The sequence below is a fragment of a genome, unplaced genomic scaffold (genome assembly GCF_019419815.1).
Source record: "Pyrus x bretschneideri cultivar Hongxiangsu unplaced genomic scaffold, Pyrus_bretschneideri_v1 Contig1, whole genome shotgun sequence".
NCBI lineage: Eukaryota > Viridiplantae > Streptophyta > Magnoliopsida > Rosales > Rosaceae > Pyrus > Pyrus x bretschneideri.
In genome coordinates this window covers 13,563,660-13,583,222 of record NW_025999390.1, presented here as the reverse complement: position 1 = coordinate 13,583,222, position 19,563 = coordinate 13,563,660, and the positions used below count along the sequence as shown (strand labels likewise).

General features: G+C 36.4%; 3 protein-coding genes across 3 annotated transcripts; 2 read left to right on the top strand and 1 right to left on the bottom strand.

Moving 5' to 3' along the window:
* The first annotated feature begins 604 nt into the window (after positions 1 to 604).
* Positions 605 to 2,079, top strand: LOC125470535 (probable glucan endo-1,3-beta-glucosidase BG4). The gene has a single exon (XM_048569767.1). The coding sequence runs from the start codon at positions 752 to 754 to the stop codon at positions 1,772 to 1,774; it is 1,023 nt and encodes a 340-aa protein (XP_048425724.1). The 5' UTR covers positions 605 to 751; the 3' UTR covers positions 1,775 to 2,079.
* A 987-nt stretch (positions 2,080 to 3,066) lies between these two features.
* LOC125478814 (12-oxophytodienoate reductase 3-like) lies at positions 3,067 to 5,581 on the bottom strand. The gene is made up of 5 exons (XM_048587449.1): positions 5,313 to 5,581; positions 4,986 to 5,126; positions 4,185 to 4,315; positions 3,896 to 4,078; positions 3,067 to 3,811 (listed from the first exon to the last, which is right to left on the bottom strand). Exons 1-5 carry the CDS (start codon positions 5,390 to 5,392, stop codon positions 3,150 to 3,152), a joined length of 1,197 nt encoding a protein of 398 aa, XP_048443406.1. The 5' UTR covers positions 5,393 to 5,581; the 3' UTR covers positions 3,067 to 3,149.
* A 5,585-nt stretch (positions 5,582 to 11,166) lies between these two features.
* Positions 11,167 to 17,821, top strand: LOC125478811. The gene is given in 19 exon segments (XM_048587445.1): positions 11,167 to 11,269; positions 11,272 to 11,478; positions 11,745 to 11,921; positions 12,016 to 12,099; positions 12,213 to 12,272; positions 12,703 to 12,747; positions 13,270 to 13,469; positions 13,855 to 14,322; positions 14,441 to 14,564; positions 14,666 to 14,863; positions 14,977 to 15,066; positions 15,198 to 15,260; positions 15,360 to 15,434; positions 15,526 to 15,576; positions 15,896 to 15,970; positions 16,474 to 16,608; positions 16,692 to 16,799; positions 17,159 to 17,224; positions 17,527 to 17,821. Coding segments are annotated over 19 exon segments (2,385 nt in total). The 5' UTR covers positions 11,167 to 11,179; the 3' UTR covers positions 17,596 to 17,821.
* Positions 17,822 to 19,563: the final 1,742 nt, after the last annotated feature.

The window sequence follows — 19,563 nt, the reverse complement described above, 5'->3', positions numbered from 1 at the left end:
TCAAATCAGGGCATATTAATTGAGTGTTGTACTTTTATTAGTATATATATATGGAAAAGATTACTCTTCATTTAATCCAAGGCTCAAGTTGTTTTAGATAGAGAGACCTCAGTTACTCATTTCATTAATCAGGTAATCTAATCCTGCCAGTAGCTGCCGGTTTACGCTTAAGTTCGTTGAGATTGTGTTACCTTCATATTATATAGGCGTGTGTTATCCACACAAGTCTTTTTACTTCTTACACACACTTTGTTGATTTCTATCATTTCATTTTTTTAATTCATCCGATCTGACGGAGGAAAATTAAAAAGATGTATGAGAAGTAAAAAAGGATGTGTGGATATCACACCCCCTATATATACTGTTATCCACTAAATATCAAAGTTTTTAGGCTCTGTTTTTTGATAAATTTGCTGCAAACTTATGCCTAGTTAAGTTGACTTGAGCAATGTGCTCCTACCTCTACATTCAATTTCGAATCCCCGTCCTATAGTTTAGAATAGGGTGTTAATTTTTTTATTCGACATCTAATATTGTAGGCATGCTCACTTATAACAATGTCAATTTCATCAACGTCAACTTAGTTGTAGACTTCAGCTCTAATCATGACCATCTCATCGTCTATATCTGATTAGAATGAAATATTATCTTTTTCGATTATTCGATTTTTTTTTTTTTTTTTTTTACAGGATCTTTTGCTGCATAATTAGTGTAGACACGTTGATCAACGGGCCGTCGGTGATCAAAAGCGATGGTACCATTGCATTGGGTTGCAATCGTTCTCTCCTTTGTAGCAACTATTCAAAACTATGCAGGCCATATGGAAGCATCAGCTGACATAGGCGTTTGCTATGGAATGCTAGGGAGTGACCTGCCTTCTGCACCAGAAGTGATTAGCCTCTACAAACAATACGGGATTGAAAAAATGAGGCTTTTCGAACCTAACACCGCAGCACTCCAAGCGCTGAAAGGAAGCAACATCAATATCACCCTGGACATTCGAAACCAAGACTTAGCAGATTTGGCAGCAAGTCAAGACGCCGTGAACTCATGGTTTAATACCAATGTAGAACCCTACCTAAATGACGTTAACTTCAACTTCATTGCTGTTGGTAATGAGGTTATTCCTGGTTCCTTGGGAGGGTATGTCTTGCCTGTAATGAATTATCTACAAAAAATCCTCGACGATAAAAACTTACACGGTATTAAGGTGACAACCGTTTTGCCCGGAAATGCCTTACAATCTTCCTATCCGCCTTCGAGTGGTGCTTTCACATCAGAAGCAAGCAGTGTTATGAGTGGCATTCTTTCTTTTTTATCCGCGAAAGGGTCACCCCTTATGATCAATGTGTATCCTTACTTCGCCTATGCATCAGACCCTACGAATGTACGCTTGGACTACGCCCAATTTACTGCAACAAGCCCCGTGGTTCGGGACGGGTCGTTGAGCTATTACAACCTGTTTGATGCCATGGTTGATGCTTTTTTTGCGGCAATGGAGAAAGCCGGAGGGGGTGATGTCGGTGTTGTGGTGTCAGAAAGTGGATGGCCTTCAGACGGGAATGGAAATTTCACCACTCCAAACCTTGCAGGGACATATAACAGGCATTTTGTGAAACACATAACATCGAAAGTAGGGACTCCAAAAAAACGTGGTGCTTACATTGAAGGGTACATTTTTGCCATGTTCAACGAGAATCGGAAACCTAGTGGCGTGGAGCAACACTGGGGACTTTTTTATCCTAACAAGCAACCTGTTTATCCTGTATTTTAAAGACAAACCTTCAAGAAAACTTATGCATCCATCGTGAAATTAATAAAAAGTCTCCATGAACTTGAAATTTGTGTCTTAAATATTTTTCTAAGATGAATAATTCAACTCGAGTGCGAAGGTGGAAGTGCATTGCTCTACTCAACTAGTATCTACTATCAGACTAATTAACCACATCTAGGCATTAAACTCATTACAAATATATATTGTTCTGGTCAATTTTTTTTAGAGCTACTATGATATTCATTGATATAGCAAATGAAGAAGTAAAAAGTGGGATATGGTGTATTTATTCGAACTTGAATAAATATTTTATACGAAACTTCATTCTAATCTTTAAAAATGATGACTTTTAGACTAAAACGATATGTAAGATTAAAATTTAACTTTAATCCCTTAATACAACAAACACCTCATTTATTGATTACATTTTGAATAAACATTTAGGCTAAATGACGACTTGCAATATCAACATGAATGGACTTATTTTTATGGGCTTTTTCACCAAACAAGAAGGGTCCAAAACGAAAATCACTAAATAAGGTTATTACTTAATAGACCTTTCCTTTTTGGACTTAACTGACTGCTAAATTAGCATTGGAGTAACCAACTAGCTATATATATGTATATATATATTAATTGTAAACAAACACTTATTTATATGATATATAATAAATTTTCTTAAATTCGCCTAGTTTGCCTAGGCGGTGCCCAAGCCTCGCCTAGGCACTAAGCTCCAGCTCACTACCTGACTTGCGCCTAATGTCTTTTAAAACTCGTATTCCTGCTGCAAATTGCGACTTTAAGGATTTAGTCCTTGCTAGGTCAACTCTCGCAATTATAGTCTCCTCTCAATGGGATGAAAAATATTCAGAAATATTCTCAGCTATTTAGTTGCCCTCAGTGATCAGAAAGTGCTGCACTGGATTGCACTCATTCTATCCTTTACAGCAACAATCCACAACCATATAGGCCTCATCGAAGTTTCACCCGACACAGGTGCTTTCTATGGAATGCAGTGACCTGCCTTCTGAAACACAAGTAGTTAATCTCTATAAAATATATGGTGTCGGGAAGATGAGGCTCTTTGAACCCAACCCCTCAGCAGTCCAGGCACTGAGAGGGAAACAAACTGATGTCACGCCAGGCATTCATAATCAATGTCACTAAATGCTTCCACGACCCAGAAGCGCTATTCAGTTTTTGCCAAAAATAGTCAAAAGAGTATTCTTTCTTCACTTTTTAGCGTTGTCAGAAGTATTCCTAAACAAAAGCTAAATCATCTCAAAATCATGTAAACAACCAAATAACCTTATATTATTTGAACCAAATAATTCAAAATCCAAATGGTACAAGTAAAAATTGCAAAACATTGAAATCAAAGACGGGAGAGGGGTTCCACTTTCCCGTTTGATTTGTTCAGAAAAGGGTAGTCAGTGTACCCAACAACAGGATCTTGTGTGTAGAAGGTCTTCCTGTTATACTTGGTCAAGGGTGCATTAAGCTTAAATCTCAGGACCAAATCAGGGTTTGAAATAAAAAGGCGACCGTAGGACACCAAATCAGCATCCCCAGAAGCCACAGCTTGCATTCCAAGCTCTCGAGTGAACCCTCCACTAGCAATAAATGTACCGTGATATGCTTTCCTCAAGGTCCTCATAAACACAGCTTCCTCTTCATCACTGCCAGGTTTTCCAGCTTCCGCTTGACCATAAGCTGCGTAACGAGGCTGAGTTACATGAAGATAGGTCAGTTTTGAGCCCCAGTTTTGTTGAAGCTTGTTGAGCCTTTCAATCACTGCCAGACCTAGGATAAGTGGATCAGAGTCAATGGCATCCATGTGATCAATAGCCGGTGAAATTCTGACACCAACTCTATCAGCACCTATTGCTCCAACCACTGCTTGAACTATCTGAATCAAGAACTTGCACCGGTTTTCAACCGATCCACCATACTCATCCGTTCGATCATTGATCCCATCTTTCAAAAATTGGTCAATGAGATAGCCATGTGCCCCATGAATCTCAATTCCATCGAAACCTAAGCAACAAGAAAATTGATCATAAGACCTCAAAGCTATACGAAAAGGAAACATAGAAATGAAAAATGGCGATAGAAACCAACCTGCACGAATGGCATTCAAGGCAGCCTGACGATATTGCTCCACAACTTGGGGAATTTCATGGGTTTCAAGGGCTCGAGGCGTAGGGTAAGGACCATGAGAGCCATCCGGCAAAAGAATTCTCCACCTCTTTGAAATGGGATTGTTGGTTGATGATATTGGTGCTCCCCCACGGGGTTGATAAACTAAATCATTAATCAAATTACAAGTAAAACCAATCAGTTGGCTGCTCCAAACCTTAAGCCAAAATCTACTTTAAGTCTTTAACAATTAAGAGAATGTGAAGTTTACCTTCATGAGATGAACGACCGACGTGCCAAAGTTGACAGAAAATAATGGCGCCTTTGGCGTGAACTGCGTCCACCACCTTCTTCCATGCCTCCACCTGTTCGTCGTTGTAAATCCCAGGAACATGCGGAAACCTGCTTCCACATTAACAATTCAGTATCGTTAAGACACCATTTGGAGAAGAAATATCAAAGAACGAATGGATCCGAAATAACACGATGAACTGTATGTAAAATAAAATTGAAGTAACTTTATGCGAAGAATCGTTTGAAATTCCTCTGTTTTCCACCTTCGTTTGTCATTCAAACCGTCGCAAACACAGATAGTAATAATCTAGAAAACAATTTAACCTTGTAATATATCTAAATCCCCAAATTTGAAATCCAAGGACACAAATGGGCACTAACATTTAACCGTCTGACATTTTACGTTATTAGGTTGTGAATCAAAATTGCATATTAAACAAGTCCACTCATAGACGAAACAAATCAAGGATTATACTAGACATTGTCTTACCTATTGTATCGAGTACTATAGAAAACTAGTACAGTCAATTTTGACAAACTAATTCTACTTCTAGTTCTCTTTCGGATTTAGATCCTCCCGGAAGCCCAAGAAAAGCATACCAACACGTAGGCAGTTAGATTTTCATGCAACGATTATAATTATTATAATTTTAAAAAAAGTTACTGTCGAAGGATCCTCTCCCTTGAGCTCGGAGAGGATCCAAATCCCTTAAACGCCACTCAAGACGCATAATGCGGGCCCCAACCAATGACAAACAAGGAGAAATTACAAAATTACCCGGCGCCAGTGTCGGAGATTATAGTGCCTTCGCTGATGAGAAAGCCGCCGACAGTTGACCTTTGAGAGTAGTACTCAGCCAGCGCCGGTTGCGGCACTCCGTTCAACGCCCGGCACCTCGTCATCGGCGCCAGTACAACCCTGCAAAATAGGGCAAACCCGTCAAAACACATCCTAAACTAAACAATAGATTGACAAATATGCCCTCGCGGATTTCCAAAGAAATCGGAACCTCCGACCAACTGTGAACGGTCCTGAAAAAGGGAGCAGCAAACTTGATGCAGCAGCGAGGCACTGGATCATCAAGAACAAGGAGGATGGACTGACCTGTGAGAGAGATTGAACTTCCCCATCTTGTACGGAGAAAACAGAGTGGTGGGCCCTCCCTGCGACGACGCCTCCGCCATTTTTGCCGATCTCAGATCGAACGGTTAAAATCCAAGGACGAGAAATGAAGCAAATAAAAATTACAATAAGTAGAAGAAAAGAAGGGAACTTTATAATCAGGGAATGTCGGTGATCCGACGGCTGTGGACGCGTGGTTCCTGAGGCGACGGCGTTGCGATGATGGTGGACTCTTTGATTACTGCTGCTCCTCGTTTGTGGGTTTTAATGGTGGTGGACGGTCATCGTTGGTGGGACCCACAACGGAGTGAATCATTGGCCTTTACAAATGGCAATGAAATTCACGTGGGGATTATTGTACTTCCCGAATTAAACGTTGGTGTTGTAAATGAATTATTAAGAGTGACTTTGTAAAGTAAAAGTATTAGTTTTTGTTAAAGTAAACAGTATCATAAGTGTTTTGTTAAAATTTTCTAGTTTTTGCAGATTTGGGTTGAGTTCTATTCGACACGTTAAGTCAACAAAGCATTCAACCTCAACACGTTAAGCTCATAAATCCAAACCTTCAGTTAAGGGATCATTCATTTCAACTGTTAATACATGTTCACATAAATTTATCGTTTCACACTTTCACTTTAACGAACACCAATAAGTTTAATAGAGAAAAAACAATGGGGAAAAACATCCGGTTGGATTACCCTCTTTCTCCATATGGGATGATGGTGATCGACGTGTGGAAATGGAGGGATCGACCTGTGGAAATGGAGGGAGGGGCCCGAGGGGGAAAATGCATGGAGAAGCTGCAGAGTTGAATGAGGTGCAAAAAGCCAAAAAGGGTCTCTTCCTCAGCTGGTGATTTACGATTTTGTGAGTGAGACCCGAACCAAACCAAACTGAATCATTATTAATTGGTTATTAACGAGATGAATCGTTATTAACGTGACCCGTTAAGTATTTATCCAAATATTGATTTTAGCGAGTGAATTGGATCGGGTTAAAGAGTTGTGTACAAAATGTCATCTCTAAGAGTAACTCCATCGTAACTTATTGCCTTGGGGATAGGCAACACAATCCACTATTCTCCCCTCCTCAAAACACGTTGGCCCACTCAGGCAATTGGACTCAAGGCAAGCTCGATGGAGAATTCAAACAATAATCATCTAGTGCAACATCCTGCTTATGTGACGTGAAACTGACGTCATCATAACGTCAACCACAATTTAAATTATTAAAAATTATAGAAATTATTAAAAATTATAAAAATGATAAATATAAAAAAAACTAATTAAAAATATACAAAAATTATAAGTTTTCTATAAATATGTAACTATGTTCTTTCATTTTACACTACATTTTAATATTTTCGAATCCTTCCAAGTAATCTTTTATTATTATTCAAAATAAAAAATAAAGTTATCTTTTATTATTTTATAAAATAAAAATAATAATATTTTAATATGAATTGTTTGGACTATTCAATTTAAGATGCAATTGAACAATTACTATTTATTTAAGAGAATTAAGTTGCCTAAGTAGCCTTAAACACTGAAGTACTCTGATAGACTGTTACTTAAAGACGTGTTTGACCGTCAAGTTCACTGGACTCTGTTCTTGTTTGTTAGCGATTTTGTGGTCGGAAATGGGTAAGATTTTGATTTGGGTTTGAGAAATGTGATTGAATTAGGCCCAATTTGTACGACATTCTAGTAGGCCCACTTTGTCGATTTGGTCAATCTTTGACCTATGAGACTAAGACGGCTAAGACGGCCTAGTGACGAGGTCTAATAATGAGTTGAAATGCACTACTTACCCATTGAATTCAAAATGTTGGTTTGATTTTTATAATTGAACTCAAACTCATATCAAGACATAAAATTGCCAATGAGGACTTATGGTACATATAAATTGTCATCGTTGTGTTCTATCCTAATGATACAATTATATATGTAAGTTTTTATCTACATAACATTTTATCATTGACACAAAACACTGCATTAACTATTGAACTCATATCTTTTAAACTGCTCTCCAAAACACGATCTTAGGACACTAGCACCAATAATAAAGGATTTCCTCTTTTCCAATCCTAAAAGCAAAGCATGCTCTACTCTATTAAACAAGAATTTTTTTTTATGCTAGTAACATAAATGGTACACTACATGTTATTATATAAATGGTAGGAAATTTTTCTTTTTATGTTATTAATATTTTAATACAATAATCTTACCACTTGTATAAAGACACATAATGTACTATCTAATATTCTGATCACGTTAAAAAATCTCTCGTATTAAACACGGGGACTTAATCGATGCGATAGCGGTCTAAATCTTAAGAAGGATAGGCGTGTAAGCAATGTCTTGTTTACTCAATATTCACAAAATATCCTTAACATGTATACTTTCCAAGAAGTGCATAATTGCATTGGCAAGAGACTTGAGCCTCGTCTGGCTTGATACGTGCCACCAAAGTCAGCAGCACGTTTGCCACTTGGGAACATGTGCAATGGCATGGCATGACAAGGCAATGAAAGGTCATAAAAATACACCCCCAACTCTTTCATCTATATAAATGTATGCATATTGAATATTCGTAAATACATATACAAAAAAAATCTATACATGTTGAATTGAAATTTATATATTTAAGCTATGGATTGTCTTGATGGTAAAAGTTTTTATCTTCAATTTATCATATTTCGGGTTCAGATTTTTTCTCTTATTTTTAGTATAAATTAATGTATAATATCGTGTGTAATAAAAATATATTGTACATATAAAATTGAAAATCTTTACGCATTCAATTGGAAATCAAAGTCGATTAAGATGGGAATCAACAAAAACATGATATGAATATATTATTGAAAAAGTACATGATTTTACATTTAGCATTTGTGAAAGGGAAAATAAAAAGAAAGAGGAGGTGTCCCGTTTGTTGTTCCTTTTGGTTAACATGGAAATAGCCCTTCATACTTCCAACCATTCCTTAGTACTAAGAGTTACAATTGCATTTTAATGATCCATAATTATGGTGGTTTGATTCTCTTGTAACATCAATCTCTATTTGTCTTTTGGATAAGTTATGCTTTATCATCTAATTTCCTCTTCTTACACGAAAGTTAATCTCTATTGATTTCTATCTAAGAGTTTTTCCATCTTTCAGCTAACCTCTTCTTATTTACTGACTACTTGACCCACAAAATAACCTTGAACACCAATTTTACATGTTTAAAATTTTAGGATGTATTAATCTTAACTGATTGTACCAAAACTTTTAAAATATTCGATTATGTTATGAAGAAATCGAACTTTAGATCTGTCGCAATACTAACCCATTCTATCTATATTTAAGCTAAAGAATTTTCACTAATCCATACTCCTCAAATGCACAAACCCTAATAATTTGATTTTTTGTTTTCTCCATTTCTTTGCTAGGGTTTGGTAGGTACAATTTGGATATTGAAAGCTACAAGAACTGAAGTGTCCTACTGCGGCCCGTTAGCAATGATGAAGTCATGTTGGTCATCCAACTTAGGGCTAATCTTTTAGCTGAAGTGGCATGTGGTCCCCACCCCTAGCAACATGAGTAGCAAGGGGACAATTTTGTCACCCTAAGCATGCCCTACACTTCCATTGCCCAATGCCTAACTCTTTTTAGTTAGAAAAACAAATTTGGTTTTTTTGTAAGTTACATAAACAAAATTTAAATAAAAATAAACAACAAAAATATTAAGAAGAAAAATGAGTAAAAGAACCCATCGCGCCACGTGTCCCCATATCCCCCTGGGAACAGTATAAGTATTTACACCTCACCAACCCCAAAATGTGGACCGAGGAACGGCGCATTGCGCGCCCGTGTGTACCAAAGAGAGAGAGCAACGCCGCTAGTACAGAAGAATAAAGATGATATTTAAAAAAGGAGAAAATATAAATAATCAAGAAATTTTTTTATTTTGAACAAACAATATTAACTACACAGAAAGGATTGGGTTCTAATGTGACGCACAAGAAGTATATCATGAGGCCTAATTTTTTTTAATACGTGATTGTTATATTATTAAAATTTTAATACGTGAGGCCTAATTTTTTTTTACTAGTCTACTTTACCTTTAGTATAGCTTGAGGGATTATCCATTTCAATCTAATTTTAGAAACCAAATGAGGCATATATTGAACTTCACAATTAAACTCACGCACCACATAGTAGATGGTCTGGTCTGGTAGTATTATTTTTTACTTGTAACTGAGAGGTAGATTTGAGTCTCGTATATGACGAATTTGCTATTATTTTTTTCTTCACCCCTTAGGTAGATATCGTCGTATTAAAAATAAATATATGAATTATAAGTAGTAATGTTTTGCAACTTATAAGTGAAATGTTATAAATTATGATAACTAATTTGACAATTATGTATTATTGTAACATTGTGTATCTAACACTCCATTTAGAACATTGTCGTTGAGGCAAATGACGCTACAACGTGGTGGCAAAAAGAAAAACCCACTAAATGTGCGGGTTTGATCCATTCATTCTCTTTAACAACTTCATTTAGAATATTATCATTGAGGTAGATAATGTTATATAATAATGACAAAAAGAAAAATCCCACTAAGTGTGCTGGTTTGATCTATTCGTTATCTTTGACAACTAATTATCTAACCCATCAACGCAATTGTTTTATTAAAAAAATTATCGTCATCAAGGAAGAAATAGATATCATCGGTATATCAATAATTATTAAGTTTGATATGATATTTGCATTACAGTATTTAAATTAATAACCATACGCGACAGTGTGAGTAGTACTTGCGGGATGCCCATGCAGCCGTAACCAAACACAAACCTGTCATCCGAAGCAAGAGAAAGAATTTACTGACGGTACGCGCACAAACGCGAACCGAAGAAACAACTGCCGACTGCCGTTACTGACCGTCCCTGCTTTTTTTCTCATCCATTTTCGACGCACAGTCAAATCAAATGTCTCTCTATATATAAACAGTCAAATGCTTTTATTTTTCGATTTTGTCTTCGTATTTTCTGTTCATTTTTGGTCCGAAAATGCAATTAAAACCAATTAATTTATCAAATTAATTAAGCTTAAAGCCGATTATTAATTTAACACCTTCCTCCTCGTCCTCTCCTCCATCATTTCGTTCGAGGAGAAGAACAAGAAGAAGAAGAAAGCTTCGTCATGGCCGCCGGAGATTCCTCCTCCTGAAATTCTTAAATTCTCCGTTGAATTTCAAGGAGATTCAGAGGTCAGTTCATAATTTTCGGATTAATTTGTTGCGCAGGTTCTAAGGTTTCCATTTTTTATGATTATAATTTCCAATTATCCAATTTTTGCTAATCACTGATGATTATTTGTGTTTTACTGCTCGAACTTCATGGACTTTGTGTTCAATTTCTTCCTATTTGATTGAGCTGGAAAATTCAAGTTTAGCAAAAAAAAATGTGAATTTTGTTTCTCTTTCTCTTGTGTAACTGAAAGAGCTTGGTAGCAGAAAGTTAACTGATCGATTTTTAAGGCAGAGGAATAACGTTAGCATAATTATGCACTTTTAATTCGATTTACGAGCTTAATCCAGCAAGAATAAGTTTTTTTTTTGTTTTTATTTAATTTATTGTTAATTTTGGAAATTAATCATCCGGAAAGGTTGAAGTGAACATCAAAGGTTAAAGATTTCAGTAGGAACAACAGGAAACTGATCTTTTGGAGAGTTGCAGCTCTAAAACTATTGAATCATAAAGTACCTGTTATTTCGTTATGTTCTGTGAGTTCAAAGCTTCCGGCTTTGAGTGAATTGATGTCAATGTTGATTTTTTTGATAGGAGGGAAGCCCTTTAGTATGAATAAAGATGAAGAGACGAGTAGCCCCAGTTGGGGGGCCTCGTTTTTTGCGCAAACGGAAGATGTTGCAAGAGCAGTTGCTGCTGTAGCGCCTCTGCTACTGCGGCTCATTCTCCGCGGCCATCTGCTGTATACTCGTCGAACGAAGATGGTGGTGGTGGCAGTCCACTTCAGAGGTTACAACGCCGTGTTACGAAAGTGCTAAAAGGTTTCCAACATCCTCCTGAAGTGAAGCGAGGTACTTACAATCCAGAAGTTTTGACTAGCCAGAAGCGGCAATGGGCATTGCAGTATTTGGTATGCGGTTTCGTACAGTGACCCGTTTGTTTCCATGAAACTTATTTGTATGCAATTCAGCAATGGGTTAATCAAGAATCAAGATAAATAATTTACGTACTATATTTCACATTACTTCCATTTTTTTATAGATTAAAATGATTCAAAGAAAAGTTACTTCATCTTAAAAACAAGTTCTGTATTGTTAGTTTCCAAATACATTCGCATATAGAAGCCAAAATTTCATCCAAGAGATTCCGTAACACCTCTGTTATTTACATGTGCAGGATCATAAGTCTTTAAAGCAGCCAACGAGGCTTTTTGAGAGCATGGTAGTTATGGGGCTTCATCCTAATTGTGATATTCAGGCACTTCAAAGGCAATACATTGGAAGAAAGTCTGATGGTCCAGGAAGATTTAATAGTCAGAATCACTCTCGTGTAGAACCCAATATCGAACCTCAGGTGGGGATTTTGTTGCCAAATGGCCAATATGTTTGCATAGTGATGCTTGGAAGTAATTTGAGTGCTATGTGTTAACATGCGTTTCTACTTCCAGGTGTTATTTGTTTATCCTCCGGAAAAGCAGCTGCCTCTACAATACAAGGATCTCCTTTCATTTTGCTTTCCTGGAGGCATAGAGGTTAGGTTTTTTCTTGACAATGTTTTTCTCATCCTGTTGACACCTCAGATGTGAATGATACCGTGGAAATAATCATTTTCTGATATTTATCCCTTGGATGTGAATGACTTCAGGTTCATGCTGTTGAGAGAACTCCTTCAATGAGTGAGTTAAATGAAATTCTTCTGGGACAGGTATTGTGCTACATTGTGCTCTCATAGTATTACTGTTAATTAATGCTTATGCTACTTTCTTTTAGCTTTTTATCAATAAATCTTCACCTGGTTTCATAGCTTTTCCCAGAGAGAATCATATGTAAAAGCTTTTTAACTAGCTAGTCTTCAAGTTTCTACTAGAAAATGAGATTAATTTGAAAACTTGTGGATTGAGTTTACTATGGTTTTAGGATGTTTTTAACAACTCTTCTTTCTATGGGACTTTAAACTGTTTCTGCTAATTATAAGATAATTATTAAAAGTGGAACAGGATGGTATACTGTTGCTACATAGAAGTCTTTCGTCGTGTCCTAACAAAAATTATTGCACAGAATCTGTTTTATTACTTAATTTGAAATATATGTAACTTTTCAGACACTTGTATGACCATGATGATGCTTATTTTCAGGAGCATTTTAAAAGGAGCGATCTGTCCTTTGTATTCAGATTACAGGTAATTAATAACCTGTTATGTATCCATGACTCTTTCGTTATTGATTTTCCTCAATTCAATATAAAATTTGTCTACTTTGCAGCATTTGCCTTTTGACATATAAATATGTAGTGGTGGTGCTGTAGGATAGAAGCATTAGTGGTGTTGCCGGAAAATTATAATTGAAACAACGTTGTTTTGGCCATAATTCATACAACTGGTTACTTAGAGTTGTATAAGTGCCCACAGAGAAGAAGATTGCTAAGAAAAATGCAAAGCATATTTACTCAGATTGAATTTTTTCCTTAAATTTGATAAGATTTTTATATGTTTAAGAGGATATTATGGATTGTCAGTTATAGTTACGAGACATTATTTAAGAAGATAATCCCTTTTCTTTTATGTTATTTATATTAGTTTAATTTCTTTACGTGACAAGAAATTATTCGTTTTGCTCGAACCTAAAGAATTCAATTTTGCTTTAATGTGAATTATTTCTTTCATTTCCCTGATGACCCATTTTGTACAATATTTGGTTTGTAGGTTGCTGATGATTCAACTTTGTATGGATGCTGCATGTTAGTAGAAGAAGTAGTGCAAAAACCCTCTGGATTGCTTTCCATGATTGCAGAGAAACATCCTTCTCGCCCATCTTTGAGCCGTCATATATTAACCACTCATAGATGTTATTGCATTCTCTCAAGGGTTCCAGCATTTGAGTTACATTTTGGTGTATTGAACAGGTGTGTTATTGTTGTTTTGGATGCTCATACTTATTCATGCAGAAAATAAATGTGTGTTTCCTGCTATCTATTTATGCATTAGATCGAAGGTCGTGCTATAACTAATCTAAAAACAAACGAAAGAGTCAATTCTTAGTTCGTTCAGGAAAAAATTATGGTAGCTTTCTCATTATAAGGTGGAACCGATGTGACTTCTAAACAACACATATAAGATTTTTAACTGTCAGCTAAAGGACTCTTGAAAGTAAGATCTAGCACTGGCTCATAGTTGTGCGCGGGAATACATATGCCCCCCTTTTGGTTTTTGATAGGTCCTATGATTAGACAATCATCTTTATCATTTGACTATGTTACTCAACTTGAATATGTTTGCTATTTTCTGTAGCATCTTCACAGAGGAAAGGTTGGAACGATTAACACAAGGAATAGATCTTTTAGATTTAGAAAGCCCAAAGGATTATGACAGCGGTGAAAATTTTGAAGATACTACAGAAGAAACTTCAGATGGTGTATCACTAAGTAGTAGAACTGAGGAGGACATGCGGAATGGAACAGCGGAGTTTTCTCAATCAGGGAGATTTGCAGAAAATGGGAGTCACCTAGATTATCAAATGGTTGATGGGAATTTTAACTTGCCAAAGAGAAGGGTTAGTGGAAATGTTGTTGTTCCAGTTGAACCTGAAACTGAGATAGTTAGTTGCAAAAGAGAACCTGGCGGTGTGAATGCTAAAGTTTGTGAGGTCTACGTTGATGACTTCTCTACAAACAAACAAGCTGTAGAAAGGAGATTACCGAATGCTGTCCTACCTCTCCTGCGCTTCTATCAGTATGAAAGCTCTGATTCTTCCTGCAGGTAGCAATTGTACTTCTTCCCTTGAAGTTTTGGGTGGTGGTGGTTGGTAATTATGAAGGATATGGGCTACTTTAAGGTCTAAGCTTCTGTACTTATTACTTGGAAGTGTTTTATGCAGTTTTCAAGGCTCTCCTTGTGAGGACAGAAATTTTAGGAGTGATGTTGATTTTACAGTGACGGACGAGGCATCTTTCTCTGGCCAAGATGATTCTGACCTCATTGATATTCTTGAATGGGCCAAGGTGCAAAAAGGACTTTTTATTCTTGAATCTAGATATGAATCGAAGCTCTTTTTAATTAGAATCACCTAATGTCTCTTGACAAAAGTTTCCCAAATTTTCAGGCAAACAATCATGGATCATTGCAGATAATAAGTGAATACTACCAATTACGTTGCCCTGCTAGAGGTACCACTGTTAAGTTTCATCCCTTGGACCACCTGCATCCCTTGGAATACCATAGACCAAAAGTAAACATTTTACGTACTGCGGGCTCAACCATTAATCTGAGGTCATGCAGTACGAGTCTGGAATTCGCTGAGGTAGAGACTGATGATAGCTTTACGAACTTTCTCATGTGTGGTGAATTTACTTGATCTTTTTCCTTAATAACATTCGTGTTCATTTGAATTGTATTTCTGTTGGTTGTTATCAGGCACAAAGTGCTTTCTTGGTAGAGGAGGAAGCAACTGCATTATCAGTATGGGCTATTGCATGCATATGTGGCTCCTTACGACTTGAAAATGTTAGTTATTGGCTCAACATAAGTATGCTATATTGACTATACCTTTATATGAATGAATGCCAATTTGTGTTACTTTCTTAGAGGCTTGCTTCGTGGCTGACGTTGGGTTTGATTGTCCTCATACTTTGCAGGTATTAACATTGTTTGCAGGAGCACTGTTGGAGAAGCAGATTGTAATCATTTGTTCCAATTTGGTACGTATTAGATATTATTCCAAGTTTTTATAGGCCTGGTGAAGATTAACAATCCAATCTATGTATTCTTTTTACATCTGTGTTTTCTGATGTGTACAGGGTATCTTGTCGGCCTCTGTGTTATCAATTATCCCTCTGATCCGCCCCTACCAGTGGCAAAGCCTTCTAATGCCGGTATAGTTTGCTTACTGCCTGCAAGCTATTTATAAATATATTAAATGCATTGCTGTTTTCATGTGAATAACAATGTGCATAAACTTTCCAGGTTTTACCAAATGACATGCTGGACTTTTTAGACGCACCTGTCCCTTACATAGTGAGTTCTCAAGTTCTTATCTGTTATGCATATTATTTGAGGGAAGAGGCCTATGGTTTGTCAATTTGTATTTGTTGGTCTATCTGGATCCATCATTTTCTCAAATTATTTTTGGAAGGAAAACCTCCATCTGTTTTGTCTTCTCCAAGTAATATAACAATTAAAACAGTGGTGCCCCTTCCCCACCAAGCAAAAACCCCGAACACACACATCACTGTTAAACCCGTTGCACTAACTAAGCCATCTTTTTCCTTTTTCTAGTTAGCCTTAGTATCGTATCTAACTTTGATTGGTTTTTAAACATATATTTCTTCTGTAGGTTGGTGTGAAGAACAAATATGAAGTACAGTCGAAACTATCCAATACAATTGTAGTTGACGCCAACAAGAACCAGGTTTGTTGTTTTCAAGCAATTGTATTTTTCTACTCGTGGAACATGCATAAAAGGCTCATATAAGTTGTACCTTAAATTCGGTCATATGGTCATTATTCATTGCAATGATCTCGTATATAGTTTTGTCACTATAAAAGAATATTAGTTGAGACTTAAGTAGCATTCTTTGGGGCCTTAAGGGGCATAACATTGTTGCGAATGCTTTCATCTTTTGAGATAATTATGTTTCAGTGCCAGACAATTCTCTTTCTAAGAATAATTTTGTGGGTTCAGGGCATGGACAAATCTGCAATTTGGCCTTAGGTTGGCAAATCTGCAATTTGCCCATAAAACTGAAGGGAAAAATCTTTATATTGACACATCTTGTGTTTAACTTTTTCTCATGCTTTTTCAATCATTTGTCGTGTACTTTCTCTTTTCTCGTGTATGATTAATGACTAATGTTTATTAAAATGCAAGTATTCGTAAGAAAAACTAAATTCGTCCACTTCATGATGTAATAGGTGAAGTCGCCGACAATACCTCAATTACCACAACATAAGGAATTATTTTCATCCTTAAGTCCTTATCATGCAAAGCTTGTGGGAGAGAGTTTTTTGGGTAGGAAAAGGCCAGTGTACGAATGCACAGAAGAACAGGTGTGTTATGCTTTGTTCAATTGTGTCTGATTTTAAAAAATTTACTCATCTACCTTTAATTTTCATGTATTTGCTGGTTGTAGATTGTAGCTGCCAAGGGTTTCCTAGGAGTGTTGAGAACTTATTTGGATTCTCTTTGCTCGAACCTCCGTTCACATACAATTACTAATGTACAGTCCAATGATGATAAGGTCAGTTTGTTGGCCAACAATGAGAGCTTTTAAGGACTCAAGTGCCTTAGAGGATTATTATTTTTCCTTGACCTTCTTTGTAATGATTAGTACTTTAAAAGATAATTTTCCCGAAAAATACATAATTATATATACGTGCATGGACAAAGTTCTGTCGAAATGTCAAATATATGGAACGTCAGCGTAATGCATCATTATATCCATTCATTTGGCTCTTCAGTTTTTATGATAATGGTGCAGATCAAACGGTCAATTTTGTTTGAATGTGGAAATTCCTAGCTTGTAAGATCTAGTTAACATTCATATGTGGATGCACGTTCATAGTCCTACAGATCTGACACTGATTTCCCTCCAATTAGGTATCATTACTTCTGAAGGAGAGTTTCATCGACTCATTTCCTAGTCGCGATCGACCATTTATGAAGGTGCGTTCCTTGAGATAATTTTCTTTTGTCTATGTGAGTAGTAAAATTGTCAAAGAAAACATAAATCTAAGCTCTGAAAGAGGCGTGACCTCGTTCAAGAATGGATAATGTTCGTTTTGGTGTTGTGTGTTTGTATTTTGTAATCAATTTATTCAAGATAAATCTTAACCACCCTTTTACTTTATTTCTGAAAGTGACTTGTAATCTTTCTTCAATGCTTACTCTGGGTGCTCTTTTGAGTTGTATTGTATAAAGCTGAAAGCACACTGATGTATCCTTTTTCCTCCCTAAATGCCATGCAGCTTTTTGTGGACACACAGATGTTTTCTGTACATACGGATCTCGTTCTCTCTTTCTTCCAGAAGGAATAGTGCCGCTGCCATGCGAGGTCAGGCCTTGAGTTATATTTTTGTGTTGTGAACCTGAACGTAAGTTCAGTAATGTAAAATTATAAGTTCCGTAATTCATGAATTCAATCGTTGCTTCTTGAACGGAGCTTCGCTTCTCCGGATGAAAAGGTTGCCTGCTTTGCTGCGTAATGTATCATGACGAATCTGTATTTCAACATATGAAAGAACTAAACAAAAAATTCTAGTATATCCGGCTTTAGTTGTAAATAGTAATTTTGTTTATTTATTTACCTCCACCAGTAGTGAGATTTTCCGTTGGTTTATTTATTTGAGTTGGTGATTATTGAGACCCTTAATTGGATGCTGTAATTCTGGTTCTGGGTACATATCAATTAGTGTGCTAACTACATGTTTGGCCCTGCACTTGGAATGGCTGAAAGTGCTTTTGGTGCTTTCGGATAACCCAAAAGCAATTTACTACAATTTTCTTGTGCTTCTAGTGAAATGGATTCTAGTAGATGCACTTACGAGCAGAAATACTGGTAAATACATTTCCCAAAAGCGATAGGATTTTGTAAAATTTTGCTGTGCTTTAGATTGATTTAACTTCTAGGCTTTTAGCAGATACTCTTACGAGTAGAAGTACTTTTTGCCTATATTACTTCTGGATGCTGTAACAGTCGTGGTTAAAATATCATAATATTTACTTTGAAGAGAAGTGAAGAAAAAGGTGTAATTGTGGGATGAGGATCTTCTTCGGATCCTCTTTGTGGGGATCCTAGGAATTTTCACATTCTAACTATTTATCGTATATCGTGCGATCAGTTTTCGTTAATTACTATTTGTGTTTAATTTTAAATAAAGAAAGTCAAATAATTTCTAATTACACGATATACGATAAATGGTTAAAATATGAGAATTCTTAAGATTTCTATAATTTGGATCTGGATGAAATCCAAATCCGTAATTGTGGTCTGCCCACACAGTAGAAAATGCATGTGTGTTGGGCCTGCCAGGGGAGATAGGAACACTGCCCGACAGGGCGTACTACATTCAGTACATAGTGCTACTTCCAAACGTACAACACGAGTAGTTTCATGGGAACTTAATACATGGTTTGTTTTTTCTCACTTTAAATTTATACCAAGCTTGAGGACTTATACTCGGGATGGGACACCAGTGTGGCAATGTCTCAAAATGTTATCGCACTATTATGTGAAAAAGTTTTATATTTAACAAATGTGCTATTGACTTAGATATTGTCACGGGAAAATCTAAAGTGTAGGTGGATCCGTCTTCTATAGCACATGTCATAACACTTGATGACTTCTATTTTTGAGGGAAGACTTGTTTCAAGAGATGATTTCCGCACTTTTTTCTTTCTTCTGCACTCCTCTTTTTAGCTGTTAGGTCGAATAAATTTGAGAAGAATCAAACAACATAATAACAAGTGCAGAAAGTGAAAACGAGAGTTTGAAAATCATTTCTTCTTATTTCAGAACTCAATATATGATTTAAAAACCCCAAGTAAAACTGTAACTAATAACCGTAAGAATAAAAAAGGAAGTACTTCACCAATTTGTTTATAGCCATGGGTCTCTGGTGATGTAATCAGGGAACCCAGTCGTCTACTGTTAAAGAGTCATCATCTTTCAACTTGCATGCTCCAGCAACAGGATTCTCTCCAGATCATTTTGGTGAGGATTCTAGGAATTCGTGAATTATATTCGTTTATCGTATATTGTGCAGTTAGTTTTTGTCGAAGTACTATTTGTCTTTAATTTTAAATAAAAATATTTAAATAATTTCTGACCACACGATGTACGATGAACGAATAAGATTGACGGATCCATGAGATCCTCACAAAAAGAATCCGACGAAGGTCCGGATTCCATGCTCCACAGTTTCATTGGGTTGGACAGTAACTTGTATGAAGAGACCAATTCAGAGCTCATAAAATAAAAATAAATAGCAAGTGGCTGTTGTGAT

Bases quoted from the DNA above. Each gene is read 5' to 3' on its own strand.
- LOC125470535 (XM_048569767.1), top strand. From the start codon at position 752: ATGGTACCATTGCATTGGGTTGCAATCGTTCTCTCCTTTGTAGCAACT.
- LOC125478814 (XM_048587449.1), bottom strand. From the start codon at position 5,392: ATGGCGGAGGCGTCGTCGCAGGGAGGGCCCACCACTCTGTTTTCTCCG. The intron at 5,127-5,312 runs GTCAGTCCATCC...CCTATTTTGCAG, and splicing joins AAGTTCAATCTCTCTCACAG to GGTTGTACTGGCGCCGATGA. The intron at 4,316-4,985 runs GTAATTTTGTAA...ATGTGGAAGCAG, and splicing joins ATCTCCGACACTGGCGCCGG to GTTTCCGCATGTTCCTGGGA.